This window comes from Neolamprologus brichardi, chromosome 20 (genome assembly GCF_056152115.1).
Source record: "Neolamprologus brichardi isolate AB-2024 chromosome 20, ASM5615211v1, whole genome shotgun sequence".
Classification (NCBI taxonomy): domain Eukaryota; kingdom Metazoa; phylum Chordata; class Actinopteri; order Cichliformes; family Cichlidae; genus Neolamprologus; species Neolamprologus brichardi.
Window position 1 is genome coordinate 22,827,614 of NC_142123.1, and position 19,115 is coordinate 22,846,728.

At 43.1% G+C, this 19,115-nt stretch overlaps 1 protein-coding gene across 2 annotated transcripts in view; it reads left to right on the plus strand.

Annotated features, from left to right (window-relative positions):
• Positions 1-19,083, plus strand: part of plxnd1 (plexin D1) — a 71,278-nt gene extending 52,195 nt beyond the window's left edge. For both annotated transcript variants that reach the window (XM_006796431.3, XM_006796432.3), the window contains exons 20-36: positions 433-547; positions 1,169-1,276; positions 2,869-2,981; positions 4,471-4,575; positions 5,635-5,765; positions 7,026-7,224; positions 7,325-7,471; positions 7,576-7,732; positions 8,090-8,193; positions 11,412-11,475; positions 12,737-12,771; positions 13,405-13,509; positions 13,672-13,835; positions 13,931-14,078; positions 16,666-16,806; positions 16,939-17,013; positions 18,056-19,083. In XM_006796431.3, coding sequence (XP_006796494.2) covers positions 433-547; positions 1,169-1,276; positions 2,869-2,981; positions 4,471-4,575; positions 5,635-5,765; positions 7,026-7,224; positions 7,325-7,471; positions 7,576-7,732; positions 8,090-8,193; positions 11,412-11,475; positions 12,737-12,771; positions 13,405-13,509; positions 13,672-13,835; positions 13,931-14,078; positions 16,666-16,806; positions 16,939-17,013; positions 18,056-18,172 — 2,028 coding nt within the window. In that variant the 3' untranslated portion in view covers positions 18,173-19,083. The remainder of the gene's footprint in view (positions 1-432; positions 548-1,168; positions 1,277-2,868; positions 2,982-4,470; positions 4,576-5,634; positions 5,766-7,025; positions 7,225-7,324; positions 7,472-7,575; positions 7,733-8,089; positions 8,194-11,411; positions 11,476-12,736; positions 12,772-13,404; positions 13,510-13,671; positions 13,836-13,930; positions 14,079-16,665; positions 16,807-16,938; positions 17,014-18,055) is intronic.
• The last annotated feature ends 32 nt before the right edge of the window (positions 19,084-19,115 follow it).

Below are 19,115 nucleotides of genomic sequence, written 5' to 3' on the forward strand. Positions count from 1 at the left end.
ATGCTTGCACAGCTTTAGAGTTGGCTTTTTGCAACATCTAACCAGCAGCTGACTCAAAAGATCTGACAGCTGGGGCATTTTTATCAAATTTCTGGACTAGTGAGATGGAGATGGGATCATTTAAGCGTTATATTAAAATGCACATATTGTCAGATAATTATAGAATAGGTAGCTTGTTTTTTGGGGAGTATATTTTTATTTGCAGTAATTAAGAGCTGAAAGTTTTTTATTTTGAATTTAATGTTTTATATCGTTAAATAAGCTTCTAAGAAAACAAAAGTAAATGTAGGGCATGAGGCGATATAGTTGACAGTCATGGTGTTAGAAAAATCCATAGAAGGAGAAGGGAAAACTTAAAACAGAACAATGGAGGAGGCCGATTTTTGAAGGAGCTTGACCCAGTTTCATTTGTCATTTCTTTTTTCTTTTTAGGTGCAAGTGGGGAACTTTCGACGCAAAGTTGCGACAGTGCAGCTCGGCGGCAGCGAGATGGCCATCGTGGTATCCATTGTGGTGTGCTGTGTGCTGCTGCTGCTGTGCACTGTGGGTAAGTTGTGTACGAATACTTACCAGAACGTGATGGATGTATGCCTGTTATAGCAAATGCGTGCTCCAGATGGGAAATAGATAAAAGGAATTCGGGGGTCATAGATTCCCGCGCCTTCCCTTCATTCCTCTTCAGTATCCATTGCACAAAGACCACAGTGTTTCTCTTACCGTCTACTCCATCTGTGTGCTTATGTGTGTGTATACACTGTAATCTTTGAGTGTGTCTCTGGGGCAGGTGTATGGGTGAAAATTGGTGTTAGTGTGGATTTTCACACAGTTTCCCGGTATGAATCTGTTCTCAGATATTAAAAAAAAAAGCCAACCTCCTTTCTTTTCTTGCCAGACTTTGTGGGTGTGACATAAATGTTGAAATATTAGTGCGTAAATCATTTTTACATCCCGTGTTCTCACTGTGAAAAACATTGGCACAAAGTCTTTTCCACGGGCTCATAAAAGCTGAAAAGCACGAAAATAATTTCATCCATTCGAAAATCTCTCAGTCCCATTTTGACCCTGTTATTATTTCCAGGAAGTTGACAGTGTGTGATAACAGCAGTTGTTTTGTAAATTAGTTGCATTGTATTTTTCTCACTCTTTTGTGTTTTTTTTTTTTTCTCAGCTCTGGTAGTGTACTGCACAAAGAGCCGAAGGGCAGAACGCTACTGGCAGAAAACGCTGCTCCAAATGGAGGAGATGGAGTCCCAGATCAGAGAGGAGATCCGTAAAGGTGTGTTTATAAGAACATCACACACACACACACATGAGCACACCAGTACAAACTTTGTTATCAAAGTCACTTAGACCAGCGATTTTGAAAAAAAAAAGAAGTTTGCATGAAGACAGAAATGTTGACCACACTTGTTTGTGTTTACTTGTTTGTGTATATCTGTGTTTGTGTGCGCGTGCGAGCAGAAAAGTATATTTGTTTTTGAGGTTTTCTAGTCTGAAGTGCGAGAAAGATACAACAGTGGACAGATCTGTGCCTAGTAAGCGTGACTCATAAAACATAGTCTCTGCCAAATGATCAGTCACAGACAGACACACTGAGTAACCACATCGCCTCTGCTCCCTCTGCCCTATAGGAACGAGACCTTTGAGTTTGTGTTTGGTTTTGTGTCTGTGTGTGCGTGTCTAGGGCATTAGACCAAAGCAGTGTGAAGGCCACTCCGCATCTGAGCACCCAGATTTATTGTGTGGAGATAGGGGGGACGGATAGAGAAAGAAAAATGGAGGGAGGAAGCGATAGGAGCGGGAGTGAGGGCCGCAAGCTTGAGGAGAAGCAGAAGCGTGGGAGGGAGAGGAGGAGAGGAGAGGTTATTTTGTCAGAGGACACAGATAGATTTGTGGCCGAGTTCAGGGTGAGTGTGAACAAAGCGCTGGATACTTTTGCTGAGAAGATGTGATAAAAGCAGGCGAAGGGGGGAGAGGGTTAAAGAAGATGGGTAATTGACATATTCCAGGTTACACAAATGGGAGTGTCGTGATATTTGTCTGAAGAGTGAGGCAGAGGGGAGGTTTGGTATTCAGGCCTGCTGCTTATAATCTGGAGCTGACAGTGTGAACTGATTCAGAGGATGCTTTAGCGAGCAGGAGGATAAATAACCTGGCGGTGTAATGAAATATGTTTTAAATCCCTCTGGTCTAGTATTCTCTTCTATCTGCACAAACACTGTCTGAAGAAACAGCCATTGTAACCCAAATACGTCTCTCATCCTGCGACAGGATGCACTTTTTTATAAAGAGATCTCCGGCGTGTCATTACATGTGAACATTATCCTCTGCTGGTACATGCTAGCCAATAAAGTGGCTACAACATTGCCATGCAGATTCGAGTCAGCATCTGGACACACTGATGCTGTTACTGCATGAAAACCTCGATCTGTACACATGTTTTGGATAAAAGCCTCAGACTGGATTTGGCTGCTCTGATTGTCGTTTGGTAAATATTTGCCTGCGTGTCGTGACGGGCTGCACAGTTGGGCAGGGAGAAAGGATGAGAGGGGAAAAAGATCAGAGGATTAGGATTTGGTATATTTAGTATTTAACCAGAAGATGATACTAGATGGAGGAAATTAAATGATATAATTCTGTGTTTGATTTAAAATAGCTTCCTGTGAAATCAACCAGTCTTCCAGCAGGATGGGAAAAATTGATGGTTACTGGATTAGTCTGCAAACAGATTTCTTGCTTACTTTACTTAGCAACAAATGAAGCTCGAGGAGCCAGAAACAGGAAGAAACCACGGTGTACAAACAGAACCCATGATTCAATCTCATTTGTTTTGTTTTGGGGGGATTTTTTTCTTTTTTGCGCCTTCAGGCTTTGCAGAACTCCAGACCGACATGACAGACCTGACCAAGGAACTGAATCGCAGCCAGGGCATCCCCTTTTTGGAGTACAAACAGTTTGTCACACGCACCTTCTTCCCCAAGGTGAGAAACCCTATTTATTCCCTGTTATCTGATTTCGACTGGCACATTGACAATACCATTTTTCTCACTGGGGTTTTAATATTTCTGCCCTACATGTCCCATTTTCCATTTGTCACTGCTTGTAATATGCAGGGTAAAAATTCACCTTGGAACTTTTAAACATAGAGCAGAAATCCAGTGAGGTGTAGCTCAGTCTGGCACCCTGCAGGACAGTTAATATGTTCTCTATAGGTAAGCATTTTTCTGATGTGCGATCCACCCCGAAGTGGGTCTATCTGTGGGTGGGTGTTTTTCCACCAGTGCAGACGGGCACAGCTCAGCAGGCTTTGTCTTCCAACCACAGGCATGGACTTTCAAGGAGACAGAACAATGGCGGGCACTGTGACATGGAAACTTTCTCCCCGATCTCTCAAAAGACACATCGTTTTCTTTTTTTTCTCCACTCACACACCCACGCTGTTTTGCAAGTACAAATGATCTTGCGCAATGACAGCCATGTCGGTTTCAGTGGACAGTGGACGCTGTGTCTTTTTGGGTTTTTTTGGTTTTTGTTTTTTTATTGGGAAGGAAAAGAGAGGAGGAGAGTGTTGAAAAGCTACATGGAGGGAAACATAAATTCCAGTGTTGCTACTGCAGTATCGTTTCTCCCACAGACTGTATAAAAAAGCTGGCCATAGCCTCCAGGTCTGAAAAGTGAAGCCGATGCAAAGACTCATAAAGCTGGATTTTTTTTGTATACACCAGCAGATGTATGGTTGCAAAAAGAGGCCAGATTGTGCAGAAGGTTTTTTTAATGACCTACTTCTCCCTTGATTTATAATCTCTGTAAACAGTTGCTAGTTTCAAGGCAACTCAGCATAATGTTAATTCCGTAAATTATGGTGACATTTCAAGAAAAAAAAAAGCAGATACAAGTTACTACCATACGGGTGTGCATCCTCAGTCAGACTCAACCCTTTGCATCACAAATCTGAAGCTCAGTGCTGTTGCTGTGGAGGTCAGCAAACCAGTCTGTGACATTAGCTTGATTAGGTCCATGTATCATAGTCTGGGTTTTGCCATATTTGTCTGCTAAGACAGCAAATGAGCCTTTGTGCTCCTGTTTTTCCATGAGAGCTTCTGGTTGTCTGAGATTACACACGCGCACACACACGAAACAGTGTTAGACACAGACTTAGACACAGTTAGAGTGCCAGCCAGACGTGGCTGTCCTGAAATGACAGACTGTGTTGAAAGGCTGCCTCTTAGCTCTCGGCCACTTTGTCTCCAAAGCCATTAAGGATCATGACGTTTTGTGTCACGGTGTCATGTTTCCTTTTCATGGTCATTCGGGACCTTTTCAAGAATTTCTGTCCTTTGCCTCCAGATTTCAAAACTTACTGCCAGCGCATAAAAGCCAGTTCTTTTTGTTTCCCCTGTTTATCTTCCGGTGTTTATGACTACAGCAGACTTTTTATGACCGCTTTCTGTGTGTGATTGTGTGTTTCAGATGTGCTCAGATTACGAGAAAAGTCTGGTCCAACCTGTCTACGAGAATGATGCTCTGGGACCTCGAGCTTTACCAGAGACCCACCCGCTGCTGCAGGATTGGCAGGTGAGGGGTTAAGCCATTAGGTTGTTAGGTTAGGCTTTCTCCTGCCAAAGTGCTTTTTCACTTTCTTGTTTTTCAACTGGGTCATGCTGAAGCTTATTAAGGTTTCGTAGTAAGGTTGCTGTCGCTGAGCTATAAGCGCGTATTGTGATTTTTCTTTCCCTTCCTTCCTGTGGTTGCGAAGTTTGTGTCTGGATTATGCCACTGTACTGTCTGTGTGAACCCACATATGTATGCATGTCATTCAGGTGTTTCAAAGGACACGAATGTTAGCTTGTTAATGAACGCGCTGCCCGCTAAGTTGATAGCAGGCTGTAGACACACTTCCTACAGGCACTTGGACAAAATGACAGTATGCTTTATAATGAAATAGATCTCTAGTGGGTGGTGTGTGTGTAGGTGTGTAGGTGTGTGTGTAGGGATGGACGAGAGCAAGACTTATAAAGAGAGTAAAAGAGGGGGGCGTGCATTTTCACACACCTTTGTGAGAATGTGTGGTGAAAGTGAAGGCACATGCATGCGCACATTACAACGAGAGAAAGTAAAGACTGCAGTGCTAGTTTTGGGTCGGCAGCCGGGGGAGCCTGTCTAACAGTGATGAAGTGCCTTGGATCCACATTGTCTTCCCAGGAAGTGTTTTCCAGGTCACAGCAAATAAATCTCATAGGCGGGCATTTATCTTAATGGACACCCCTGTTCTCCTTCTGTCAGGCTGCAAACCACACCATATGGCTGCAGTCCAGAGGGAAGACTTCATCACACGGCTGCTTTAGACGCACTCATAGATAGGCCATACTCATTAAGTCGACTCGGCACATTTAGAGGCTATCACACGCAGTAAGAGACTGGAGCAGGACGTGCAGATAGTGTGGAGGAAACCAGAGTGGGAGGTGCCTGAAGGTACACGGGGAGGAGATGTGATAGAAAGATGAAGTGTTCGGTAGATGGGTCACTCAAGATGAGAGGAGGTGAAGTAGATTAGGGGGGACGCAGCAGGTGTGTAATCCAGTTAAGGTGAAGTCATGTAGAGACATAACTGTTTAATCTCCCCTCTGTCATCAGGCCACCAACACAACAAAGCCTAACATAGAAGAGGGCATCACTCTGTTCTCCACTCTCCTCAACAACAAACACTTCCTGATCACATTCGTCCATGCCCTGGAGCAGCAGAAAGACTTTGCTGTGCGGGACAGGTAACTGCTTCTCTTACAGCTACATTCATTTGTACTACACACAGAAAAACTGCTGTCAAGTACACGGGTAGGAAACATTTTTTTCTCAGAGAGCCATACTGAATAAGATAAAGTGAAAGACCACACCGCAAACAACTGAAGTGAAGAATGGTGAACAAGGCCGATTAATAAGCAGGTTCCATGTATGAGTGTGCTGCACAGACACAGATAAAACTTAATAAGTGGAAAGTAGCATAAAAATTAAATACTTTTATCTTGACACATCATTTTTAGCCACGTAGTATTCCACGTTATGCCTCCTAAAAGGGACAACGCCACAAACTCAGTCAAAGGTAGTGTATAATAGTAGATACCAGAAAATAGCAGTCTCTAATGATGCTTAAGTTATAACAGCCTAATAATTACATACTAAGACCAAAATATTTTTTGTGCCAGACTTTACATATGCTCTTCTTTTTTGTGTAAACATGGACATTTTAAAATAGTAGTGTATTGAGATTGACTCATTTCTGCAGCCAGCCTTAAGTGGCCATTGAACTCTAGTTTTTGGCACTTTGTATTGGCTTCATTACGCTGGTGTTGTGCCTGTAATGAGCTTATATTAAAGTTTAATCCATTTAATAGATCAAAGTTTATCAGTCCTTCCTTTTTTCCATCCATCTGTTTTCTTAACTTATTTAATAAGTTCTGACTTACCAATTTAACATTCAGTGTAAAATCAGTCTTAACATTAAACCTGAAGCTGTGGTCTAAAAACAAATGTTTTCACAGGACACAAGACCATGGTTAAGGCTGTAGGTTTTTCTCTCTATCTGTTGCATATAGCTTGTGGAAAACCTTTTGCTCCAGCTTTGTAAATATACAGACATATATCAGTGTTACTTGTTTTGTTTTTTCCTGATGTCCTAAAACTGGGCTGTCATTGTGAATCAGAGAGAAATTCCAGCGGCAAGACCACATCCTTTTCCCAGCACAACATCAGCACTTACTGAGTGATGTAGCCTCTTTGTGATGGATTAGAGGGGCTTTGTTAGGGAAATCCCCTGCACCCCTGGTACTGACTCAGACACTCCCTGCATTAGATCAAACCTTTATTTGGCTCTGCTGTCACAGGTGCTGAGGGGAGGACCAAATATTGTTGTTGTTGTTTTAATGTAGCTATTTTTAAATCTCCACTGACCACACACTGACAGGGCATGTTTGCCAGAGTCTGTTTTTGCTCATCTGTCTCAGCCACTAATCTGTTTTCTCACCCTTCAGATGCAGTCTGGCGTCCTTGCTCACCATCGCCCTCCATGGCAAGCTGGAGTACTACACCAGTATCATGAAAGATCTGCTGGTGGACCTGATTGATGCGTCAGCTTCCAAAAACCCCAAACTAATGCTCCGCCGGACTGAGTCCGTAGTGGAGAAAATGCTAACCAACTGGATGTCCATCTGCATGTATAGCTACCTCAAGGTGAGGATGGGAAAGAAGCATGCTCAGCAGAGTAATTAATGACTCACACAAGTTTGATTAAAAGGAATTACCGCAGCTTTGATTTTCGCAAATTCTTTAGGAAACAGTGGGTGAGCCTTTTTTCCTGCTGCTGTGTGCAATCAAGCAGCAGATCAACAAGGGCTCAATAGACGCCATCACAGGAAAAGCCCGCTACACCCTCAATGAGGAGTGGCTGCTACGTGAGAATATTGAGGCCAAGCCACAGGTCTGACATCTCATTTAATTAGGCCATGCTGACAATGTCATGCTGACGATCCAAACTCATATTTTTACAAATCGTCTCATGCTTTTGTTTTTGTTTTTTTGCAGAACATCAACGTGTCCTTCCAGGGCTGTGGCATGGACTCCCTATCTGTCAGGGTCATGAATACAGACACAATCTGCCAAGTTAAGGAAAAAATCATTGAAGCCTTTTATAAAAACCTCCCATTCTCCCAGTGGCCTCGGGCCGAGGATGTCGACCTGGGTAAGAGCACATTTTCTCTGATTATTTTCATCCTCTCCCCTACCCAGCCCTCCAAGATATAGTAATCTCCTTTGCAAAAGGTCAATTCCTCTCATGAAGCTCAACTAACCTGAGGCTGCAATGTAATAAATGACAGAATGCATTGAGGAGAGTGTACAGTCATAATCACAAAGAGTTATTGCTTTCAAAAGCTGTGGAGCCTGCAGTGCTGATTTGATTAATGGCCCGAGAATATTTCCACAGGTCGTGACACAGAGAGTTAGAGCACGGCTGCGGTCCGTCTTGCATATTCTTTTCCAAATTTAGAAGGAAATTGTCTAACGCTGCTGCTTGTCTCTCCTTTTTTCTTTCCTCCAGAGTGGTTTGACTCAGGCAGCAACAGTAAGCTTTTGCAGGATCTGGACAACTCCTCAGTGATGGAGGATGGCCGAAAGAAACTCAACACAGTCTTCCATTACCAGGTGTGTGCTTGTGAGAGACCATTGTGGTGGGTGTTGCCTTGGTGAATTTGTATATCCCGCATGTTGCAACAGCAACAGCAGGGATGCTGAGAGTGTGAACTGGAGCATGCGGTGCTTTTCATTATGCCTGCCTGTGCTTTCTTGCGTCCTCGTTCCTTCCCTTGACCCGGAAATCATTCCTCCTCCATCATATATCTCTTAAATGCACTTCAAGGAAAGAGGAGGCTTCTGGAAGTATGACAAGTATTGCCACACCTCCACATGTGGTGCCCGAATTGATGTCTGTTAGATTGATGCTGCAGAATCAAGGATTTATCATTTGGCAGGATCGGCTCCATCTTACCTCGCATCTCTCTCTCTCTGTCATCCTAACTGGGAGACAAATTAGCATACTGAAAAGCATCCCGTGTAAAAGGTGTCACTGGCTGTCACCGGGTGGGGAGATGTTTCTGTGGCGGGTTTTTTTTTCGTTTTTTGTAGGTGTTTCTGTTTGTGCTGGAGTTCGCTGCTGCACCATGTTTCTCTTTGTGACTGCAAAAATCGTTTACTGCGGCATTAGCACACCGTTGATGGCTCAATTCAGTATACAATATCTGCAACAGTCTAATTTATTTCAAATTAGAAGTTGTTAACTAACAGTGCGTGATTTTTACAACATCTTGAGGGGCCGGGTTATGCTTAAAAGTGTTTTTATTATTTAACCACGTCAGAAGAGACAAGTGTTTTAAGTTCCTCTGAAAGTTCAAACTTAAATGTCATTCAGCGAAGCCTGATGCTGCTGCGCGCTAATTGTTTGAATTATGGAGTCCTCGTGAGTCACTGCATTAAGTGGGTTTAAACGCTGGCTCGTGTTGATTTCATACACAGATCTAACAAATACAGTAACCTCCCATGCTTTCCTCTTTGCGATTTCAACATAGGATCAAGGTTATTGAAGTTAACCAACACTAAACTAAAAGCTGAAAATAAACGTGAAGGAAAATTTTCATAAAAACTAGACTTTTGAAAAAAAACATCAAACTAGCTAAAACTGTTTTGTGAACTTTATTAACTGAATTGAAATTAAAAAAAAATATAGAGGAAATAGTTTTAGTATTTGTTAGTTTTGTCAAAAGTTTTTACAATTTGCCAGATGAGGCTTTGATTGATGTGCTTATAGAGACTCTGGATGTCTATAAGACTACGAGTTAACTGCTTTAAAGGAGTTTTTTTCTATTTTTATCATAATGTCTGTACTGATTTTCCTAATTATGCCTCTGATGTGTGTCCGTCATTCAATAATAATTAAAAAAGACTACAATTAACACTCAAACTAATAAAAACTTAAAAGCATTTTCAAACAAATATAAAACTGAAACAAGAAAATCAACTCTAGAAACTAAACTGAGTTAAATACATAAACTCAAAAAATAAATTAAACTTAAAATCTAATTAGAAAATACAAAACTACAATAACTTGGCATAGTACTCTAATGGAGCAGGCCTACCTGTGATGTGGTGGGTTTGAATGCACCATCTGTGTGGCGTTTACATGTTCTCCTGAGTCCCGGTTGGCTCTCTCCAGGTACTCCGGCTTCCTCCCACAGTCCAAAGACATGCAGTTAGTAAGGTCACGTTAACTGGTGATTGATCATTCTAAATTGGTTGTAGGTGTAGCGTGAATGGTTGTCTGTCTCTCTGTGTAGGCCCTGTGACAGACTGGCGACCTGTCCAGGGTGGGAAAGGCTCCAGCCTGTCGTAACCTTCAGCTGGATAAGCAGAAGAAGATAGATCGGTTGGAGTTTCTTCCAACTCCTATTTCCTACACAGGCGTAGACAATTCATTTTCCCAAGGGGCCACATTAGAAACTCGTTGTTGTTGAGGGCCAAACCAATAAGCTTATAAAAAGTCAAATTAATAATGAGCAGAAATGAGTTCATCTTACTGTTGCAGCCCTCCACAACAGTCCCAGTTTCTCACGTGGGCCCTTGGGAGAACTAATTGCCCACCCCTGCCCTGGTGTTAAACTGCAATTTAAGAAACTTTTCTTCTTCCACAGATAAAGGTGAAAAGACCTGCTGCATAAATCATTTTAAACTGGAGGTCAGCCATTCAAACTGAAATAACAATAATAAAGCACATTTTTGATTTAATGGGGACTTAAATGGCTTATGTTGTAGTAATTCACTGGTAACAAAAGTTTGAATCTATTATCTGGATTTGACGCCTGGCAGAGTGCTATGGAAATGATTGCTGTGAAAGTTATTGAAAAAGTTGTGTGCCACTTTTTAAATTGCAAATTATTTTTTTTCAAAAGTTAGTAAACTGTTATCGAAAACATCTCAGACACACAAAAAAGTCTCTTTGCTCACTCTGGCACATTTGCACCAGTGTTTATTCATGTGCATTATTAATGTCCTTGTTAAATAAACCAGTAAAAGTAATGACAGGCATTGCGTGAGTAACTGATAATGTATACTGTGTACTAATACACTAATATGTATACAGTTTCTCATTTACTGCTTTACTATAGGACAGGAAATTAAATAGAAGCTTGTTTTGTACAGCGTTATTAAAATGTACTTATTTCATTTTCATTTATTAAAGGACACAAACATTTTTAATTACAGTGTTTGCAGAGAATTAGCCGATCGTTGCTTCTCATATAAGAATTTAATAAGTGTTAAAGGGAAGAATCTTGCATCCTGTCAGCAATGCTACTTACAGCTTCAAACTGCCTTTATAAAAAAAATAAATAAGAAAAAAGTAAAATGTCATGCACTTTTCTCCCATTAACAATGTCTTGTCGTGTGTGTGTTTGCTTATGTCCATGTCCATTTGTGCATAAGTAAACAAAAGTTCGCTGACTCTCGCCCTTTGACCTGTTACCTGTACTTGTTAAGTGCTCTGTTTAGTCTTAGCTGAGCCATGGGGACAGAGCTGTGAAAGCAGTGAGCTGCAGCATGTACTAACAGTCTGGGTTCATCGGCGAGGCTGTTCAATCCATTTCACCGTGGGTTGACTTTAATGAGCCCTGCCAGGCTTCCGCAAACTCGCCACCTTTCGAGATGCACGCGAGACCAACACACACGCACATGCAAAGCCCTCAGCGGGACACTCCCTCGAGGGCGTGCTTAATGACGCTGTTCTGGTGCACCCCCGCTCACCCCTGACCCCGTGCCCTTTCTCCTCTACTTTCCTCCCTCCCTCCTTCCTTTCACCTTCTCCCTCTTCACAGATCCCAGAGGGGGCATCGCTGGCCATGAGCATGCAAGACAAGAAAGAGAACACCCTGGGGAGAGGTACGCCACCTTCAAACACACCCACTCGCTGTCTCTTTGTCACACACTCGCCCACACTTGCATAAATACAACCACCCACTCCATCACAGAACATGCTTACAGTAGCTGATCACGAGAACATGACACACTAATGTAAACACGCGTGAAACCCCACACCTTCGTGTCCCCAAAAGCACACATCTAAACACACTTGCACCTAATAAATCATAACACATACTAATTCTACAACTTCATTCAGAGCCGCTTTTTCCACATTATAGATGTATTCCATTACCGTGAGTCACCTTGGGGGGAAAATGTGACACAAGTTTGCCCATTGTCCAATCTCAGCCCAGAACAAAATGACTGCTATGGCTGTTGACAGATGAGTTTACATACAGCCTTTAATGGCTTGTCCTTTCATTGTCTAAGGTCTACCTTACATAATCAGTACCAGACCAGAGCTCAGTTCTGCTCGGGCTGTGTCCATCAAAGCCTCTGTTCTCATTCATAATGGGCCAAAAATAGGCTTATGTGGACCAAACCTGGCTCCCGCTTCAAAGCATCAATGAGGTGTTATGAGCGTGTAGTGCTCCCTGGCTAATAGAAAACACTGTCCTGCCTGCCTGTGATCAGTGTTGAGGGTCTGGACTGAGGCCCGCTGGGCAGGAGCATCTCTAGCTATGAAGTCTGTAATGAGACCACACTTACTATGAGGGTGTTTGTGTGTGTATCCGCACAAATGCCTCTCTTTTGTCTTTGCCGGGGTGTATACAGTAATTTACTGCATTTGTCTTTGTGCCTGTACTCGTGTTTGAACACTCTTCTACATGTGTCCTTGTACTCATATCTGTGTACACATGCTTGTGTACGAGCGTGCTTAGATCTATATATAAACAGAAAGGTTTAATGCTTTTTTCTCAGCGTTGGCCGAGCATTACCATCTCATTACACCGGCTCCAGAACCAATCACAGACTCTGTGTGTCTGTCTCCCCTAATCTCTCTCCTTTCTCTCTCCTTTCACTCGTAATCTTTCTCTTTCATTCTCTCAGACAGCTCCCCTCCTCGGCTGGCCCACAGTCCACCTTAATCACTTTCTCCTTTTGCATGCACTCTATCTCTCTTGCAGCCCTGTCAATCTCCCCCGATTTTTTTTTCTTCCTCCTATCTGTCAAACTCCCCTGTGTTATCGTATCCTCTTTATTCTGTCAGGTCTCCACCTTGCTGATTGCACATTGTTTCTTACTGTATGTTATTTATTTTCTGTTTCTCTCTCCTCAGTTAAAGATCTGGATACTGAGAAGTATGTACACTTGGTGAGTATCTCCTCATAGGCAATCAGAATGTTTCTGTGAGCTATGTCTAAGTTTATTACCCGAGCTTTTCCTCTGCGTGCCAGTGTTACTCAGCCCAGAGCAGGCCTGATGACAGAGAGAATGGGGGTGAATAGAGGTGAAAAGGAAAGCTGCTGAGAGGACATGACAGCACTAATGCCGCTTAAGCTCTTTTATAAACGTCAGCCAAGATATGGGCCCTTTGACTTTAGAATAATGAGTTCCTTGGATACAATTTGCCGGGTGAATAGTTAGTTTTGCAGGACAGTTCAGTAGTCATTTTTTGACACAAGTAGGTGGAATTTGACTGCTTCTTTCTTTCCGCTACCCCCATGTAGACTTGTATGAGCAAGTCCCAGACATGATGCTGTGCACGGCAACTGGAGGAAAACCATGAGAATTTCCCAAATCCCATCACTTCCCTATTTCTGTAAATTATTTAGAGCTTCAAAATACCCTTATGCGGATCATGTGTCTAATGCAAGAACCAGAAAATTCCCCTCTGGCATTTTGTACAGCAAAGACAGTGGTGCATTCATTCAGCTACTCCTGTTGGGGTTCACTGCTTTGATCTATGTGCAGTTAATGTTTTTTTTTACTGGGTTTTTTTCATAGGTGCTACCTCACGATGAGCTAATGGAGAACAAGAGGTCACACAGGCAGAGTCATCGCAAGAAAGTCCTGCCTGAAATCTACCTGACACGCCTGCTGTCTACAAAGGTAACTATAGTCAAGAGACCGAAAGCCAAAACAAAAGACGTCATCTCTCTGTTCCATATTTTATTACCTGTATTTATTTCAGAAGCCACACAGAAATTCCTTCGTCGCATGAAACCATGTGTCTGCATATGTGTGAGCCGCATTTTATCTCTTCCTCCACAGGGAACTCTTCAGAAGTTCTTGGATGACCTCTTTCAGGCCATCCTCAGCATCCCTCCAGACCGCCCTCCTCTGGCTGTTAAATACTTTTTTGACTTCCTGGAGGAACAGGCTGACAAACGAGGCATCACAGACCCAGACACCCTGCACATTTGGAAGACCAACAGGTAGGCAACTAAACGGTCCGATTAAAATCCTCTTTGGTCAGCCTCTTTGTGCTACTAGTACTTTTAACAGCTTATCTCGCTCTCTGTCTGTGCAGTTTACCACTGCGGTTCTGGGTAAACATCCTGAAGAATCCTCAGTTTGTGTTTGACATTGATAAGACAGATCACATGGACGCATGTCTATCTGTCATCGCCCAGGCCTTCATCGATGCCTGCTCCATTTCTGACCTGCAACTAGGCAAAGTGAGTCTGTCACCATCTCTCTGTCAGCGTCTCTTTCTTGTTTTCAAAGCTGCTTTTCGCAGTTCCTGTTTCCAGCATACGAACCCATATCAATACCAGTGGAAAACTTTAAAGCTGAAAAAAAAACAAAACACAATTCTCAGAGAAAGTGATAAAAGTCTTCTATCTAAGTATATTTATTGACATTATTTGTGATGTTCTCTGTGTGTGTTTAAATTCATATATGGAAATAGATCCCCCCTGGGCTACCTCTGCCTTCCTTGAAAACCTCTGATTTATCATACTGTATTTATCTGTCCATCAGCTCTGTGTATCTACTGTATTTAACTAACACACACAAACCTCAGGTCCCACTGTGAACCTTCATCCCAAAGCCTTCAGACTGTCAGCCCCATCTACCTCCTCTCCTCATGTTATTTCAGCCCAGTCGGCTGATCCAAGGTCATGAGCACCAGGGATCTCTTTTTGTGCTGTGCGCCAATGTGTGCGCGCGCGTGTGTGTGCATTCGTCTATCTGTCTGTCTGTATATGTGTGCTTGCATGTCAATGTCCTCACTGCTCACAAATCCGTCTCATCCTTCAGACACCGTGACCCTGAGCACGCTCTGCTTCCTGTCTCTCTCTGACTGGCTTCCTCCCTGGAGGGAGCCGAGGACTCATCAAATAATGCTCCTCTTTCACAGAGAAACAGTCTGATTTATACACTTCAGATCCGAGCCAAAAAGCGAGCGCATCCACAGCGCCAATATTCACATGTACTTGCGGGCAGATGTGTACCTATAGATGTAGAAACCAACACAAAACCTCCCGATATGACAGATTTTTCCATGGTGTCTCATTATTGTGTCACATCTGTCTGTGGAATCGTTCAAAAGTTCAAGGATATGGCCACATTTTCTCCTGTAGGTTAAGGACGGTGGCCTGACACACCTCTATGCACGGTCGCCTGTTTGTGAATGTGCCTCAGGAATAGAGAGTGTAGGGTCTGGATTAGCAGGAGCCAGCAGGGGTAAGGGAGGGGTAGGAGACTAAGCATGGCTCGCTGTTTCCACAGAAACCCTCTTATCTGGCGAGATGCAGGACATAGAGGGCCATAGGGTCACAGGGGGGTTACCAGGCAGATGGGCGAGCAGCAGGAAGTGACCTTGTGGACAGGAAGAGAGAGGGTTCACTATCAGAAGGAGCAACTGTAGCCGGAGCCATCCAGTCCCTCAGCACATTAAACCACACAAACATGCAATAGGTGACACAAATAGCTCATGACACATAGAAATGCCAAGGTGTGTTGTAAGCACCTTCACTGATGCTGAAAGCTGCGGCTGTCCGTCACTTTTAACCCCGTCTTTTTCCCTGCCCTACTTTCTCCCTGTCCCGTTCTCTCTCTCCCAGTAACACACACGCAACACAGAGACCGGCACAGACTCGCTCACAACAGCAGCCACAACTGAAACCTGAACATGCCCACAGCCTTTTAGCCTCACTACTTCTCTTCCTGCTTGAATAAACACCAGTGTGAGAGCCTAAAGTGACTGTGGAGAGAGTTGTTTAGACTGGTTTGTTTCTTCCCCAGCTATAACTGTTTGAGTCTCCCTCTGTGCGCAAAGGAAACGGTTCCCTCCCTCCATTGTTTCACTTTAGACTGGTGTAGATAGGCTCATCAACAAATAACATCCAGTTTAATTAAACCACTATTAGGGCAAAGTGGGAGAAGTGTTCATTTTATTCCAAGAGGAGGAAGCTCTTTTACTCAAATGTAGGGGAATGGAGTGAGGGGCATGATATGAGACAATCCTTGGCCTGCCCATAAGCACTGACTGGACGAAGTGTCCTTTTTAGAGTGTTTTATTGCAAATAAACACTGAAGCATATAAAAAAAATGTAATCAGATTTTAACAGAGGTTACATTTTTTGTGACTCGTTCATCAATGAGAAGCATCGTAATTATGTGTAGGCCCACATCAAGATCCCAGAGTTCAGATGCTGACGGTGATGCAGTAGGGCCCAGCGGGTGGTTGATGTAAAGTTTCACTTGTGTCTCCATGGATGAGGGGGAGGTGGGTTGCACAGCAGGAGGTACGAAAAGTCAGAAACACTGGATTGAAATGGTATTTAAAGCTGAGCAGCCAGAAAATGATGGGCTTGAGCAGAAACCTCATTGGCCAAGAATTGCAATATCACAACTTAAATGTAGGGAATTTGACAGCAGGGGAAAGCAGACTCGAAAAAATGGATCAGCAGGAAATAGCAGGCGTTTACCCATAAAATAATAAGGGCAGACTGTGAGTGAGCACATTGTCTTTGTTCGGCTCTTGTCAAAGCTTTATTACTGCTAGATTAGCATGAGAGCAGCACAGTAAAACGGTGAAATGTATAATGATACAGATTTCAGAGTATATAGTAACCATAACTTTGAGTAAACGTAGTGAGACTAAGAAAGACAAATGTAGTAGTCTGGAAATCTAAAGCAGGCTAAATTGGCCACATAGCCTTAAGGTCAAAGCTGTTCCATTTTTATTTCACAACTCTGGATTTGCAAGGTGTTCTTAATGTCTGAGTACACTGGCTAAAAGCTGCCATTTGTTTCCAGGACTCGCCTACCAACAAGCTGCTGTATGCCAAGGAGATCCCAGAGTATAAGAAGAGAGTGCAATGCTATTACCAGCAGATACAAGACATGCCACCCCTCAGCGAGCAGGAGATGAATGCTCACCTGGCTGAGGAGTCACGAGTAAGTGAAAGATTCCAAAAGTTTCTGTGTGTGAGTTATTTCGTTTCACAAAAGCCTGCAATCACAGGCCCGTTCTTTTTTCTTTTTTTTTTTTTTTTAATGTAATCAAACATGTTGATATCGCTCCGGCAGAAATACAGAAATGAATTCAACACCAACCTGGCCTTGACAGAAATCTACAAATATGCCAAGAGATACAGAAACCAGGTAAGAGATATTCACAGTGCTTTTTCTGTGTTTGTGATCTCATATTTGGATTAGATACGTTTTACTGTTGAAACAACAGCCCCTATTTGGCAGATGAAACATCTCAGTTGAGCCCACTTGCTGTATTAAGTTTCACAGATGGATATCGGAGCGTGACGCATCAGTAGGGAAGATCGCAGCCACGCTGACAGATGTAACATACTGTAGACACTTTCACAACCTGTCACATAATGCCTTAGTTGAAAACCTGCAGTATTTTGTTGTTGTTTTTTTCTGGTGTTAAATGTTTTAAGCGGGGAAAATACTCCGTGTGGAATATCTTCTTAGCAGCAGCCGCTATTCAGTCTGTCCAATCCTTTGTTTCCAGCCCACGGATACCTTTCACTTTAAGCAAACAGCGTGCTGTTTACCTTCTCTTTAATCACAACCCCATCTGCTTAATGACTGTTAAGGTGCCGCTTCGTATCTCATGCGTCGCGTTGAACTAGCCCCGTTCAAGCCCCTGCTGTACTCCCCCATGTTTCCTCGCTGCTGTGACTATTCTCTAGAGAGGCTTAGTCAGTGGTGACTGTGCTTTAATGGAGCACCCTCATGATAATACCGTTTAGCTGCTTTCCTCTGTCACGCTACTGTACTGACGTGGGCCATGGGCTTAGACTCTGATTCAGGGAGCTCTTTGAATGGCCCCTGATTGCCTATTCTGTCGCCCCAGCTCAGTTCGCTCTGCCTGGTAGCACACTGCCGCTAAGAGCCCATAAATCCCACTGACACGGTGACAACTATTGGGCATGAAAAACAGAGCAGATGTGGGTTTTGTAAATATGTGAAGAGCGAACGCTTTTGTGGTGTGGAGGCATGCATGAAGGCAGCAGAAGAGGCTGAAGTACTTCACTTGTTCCTCTGCTGCCTCTCCCTTTCACTTGTTCGACTTTTTATGTCTGGCTGGTTCTCTAAATCTCTCCAGATAGATAGATGCATGAATGCTCGACAGCCACTGAAAGTCTCCTTTGTTGTGTGTTTCTTTTCTATCTCCCTCGGTCAGGTGGTGAACGCTCTGGAGTCAAACCCCACTGCACGTCGCACTCAGCTGCACCACAAGTTTGAGCAGGTCATTGCCCTTGTGGAGGACAACATCTATGAGTGCTGCAGTGAAGCCTGAACCTGCCAATATCTTCTGCTCACAATCTCTTCCTCCTGCTGCCAACTGCCTTTCTCCCGCTTACATGGTTACTTGGGAATGTCAGTCACAGGAGTTATCCGTCTTAAGTGTTATTATTCTTCAAGCAAACTGTTACCAGGATGGAAAGCGGCAGAGCAAAGGATTCAAACCTGCCTGTGAAGCATCATACATTTGCAAAGTATCCCCTCCTTTCTTGTGGGGATGCCAAGAAATTTTCCCAAATATTAATCCATGAAACAGACGCAGTTCCGACTGGACTCTACTACGCTTTAGAGGGAATGTGTGGGAGCTCAGAGATGGGGTTTTTTGGGATGTCTTTACAGTTACTGGGACCTACAGTTCGCCCTGGTGGCAACCTTAACGCACTGAACCCTTTTCTGAAGGGAACAAGCCAATGATGCACTGTACTGTAATATAATGTCCATAGCAATATTTATAGATGTGTTATAATGCTTTCAAGTGGCCTGTTCATCAGGTTTAGTAGGACCATGATAAACTCCTCTCATCTCCTAAAGCCTGCAACGTTCTCAGGTGTGATTGGTGAAGATGGGCGTTGGACTTTCATTGGTGCTTTCAACAATATGTCCCAATGTGCTTCGCAGGTTGATGACGGGTTGCGGAGGAGTGGGGCGACGAATATAAATAACTGAAATTTATGAAATCAAATGTAATGTAGTTCACTGGGAAGAGCTGCATCAGTATATAAGTGTTGATCTGTGTGCTTGTCAATGAATGGTAATCATGTTGGATTCTGATCAAATTTAAAAGAGGGAAATTTAAATTTAAGAAAAAAAAAGTGAGCTCAATATAATCAGAGGAGAGACTGTATTTGTGATGCCAAATGACTTGTCAGAGTTTGTGAAATAAATTACAGTATTTAGGATTTTAAAGTGTCTAGTAATGGCATTTATTATACTAATTC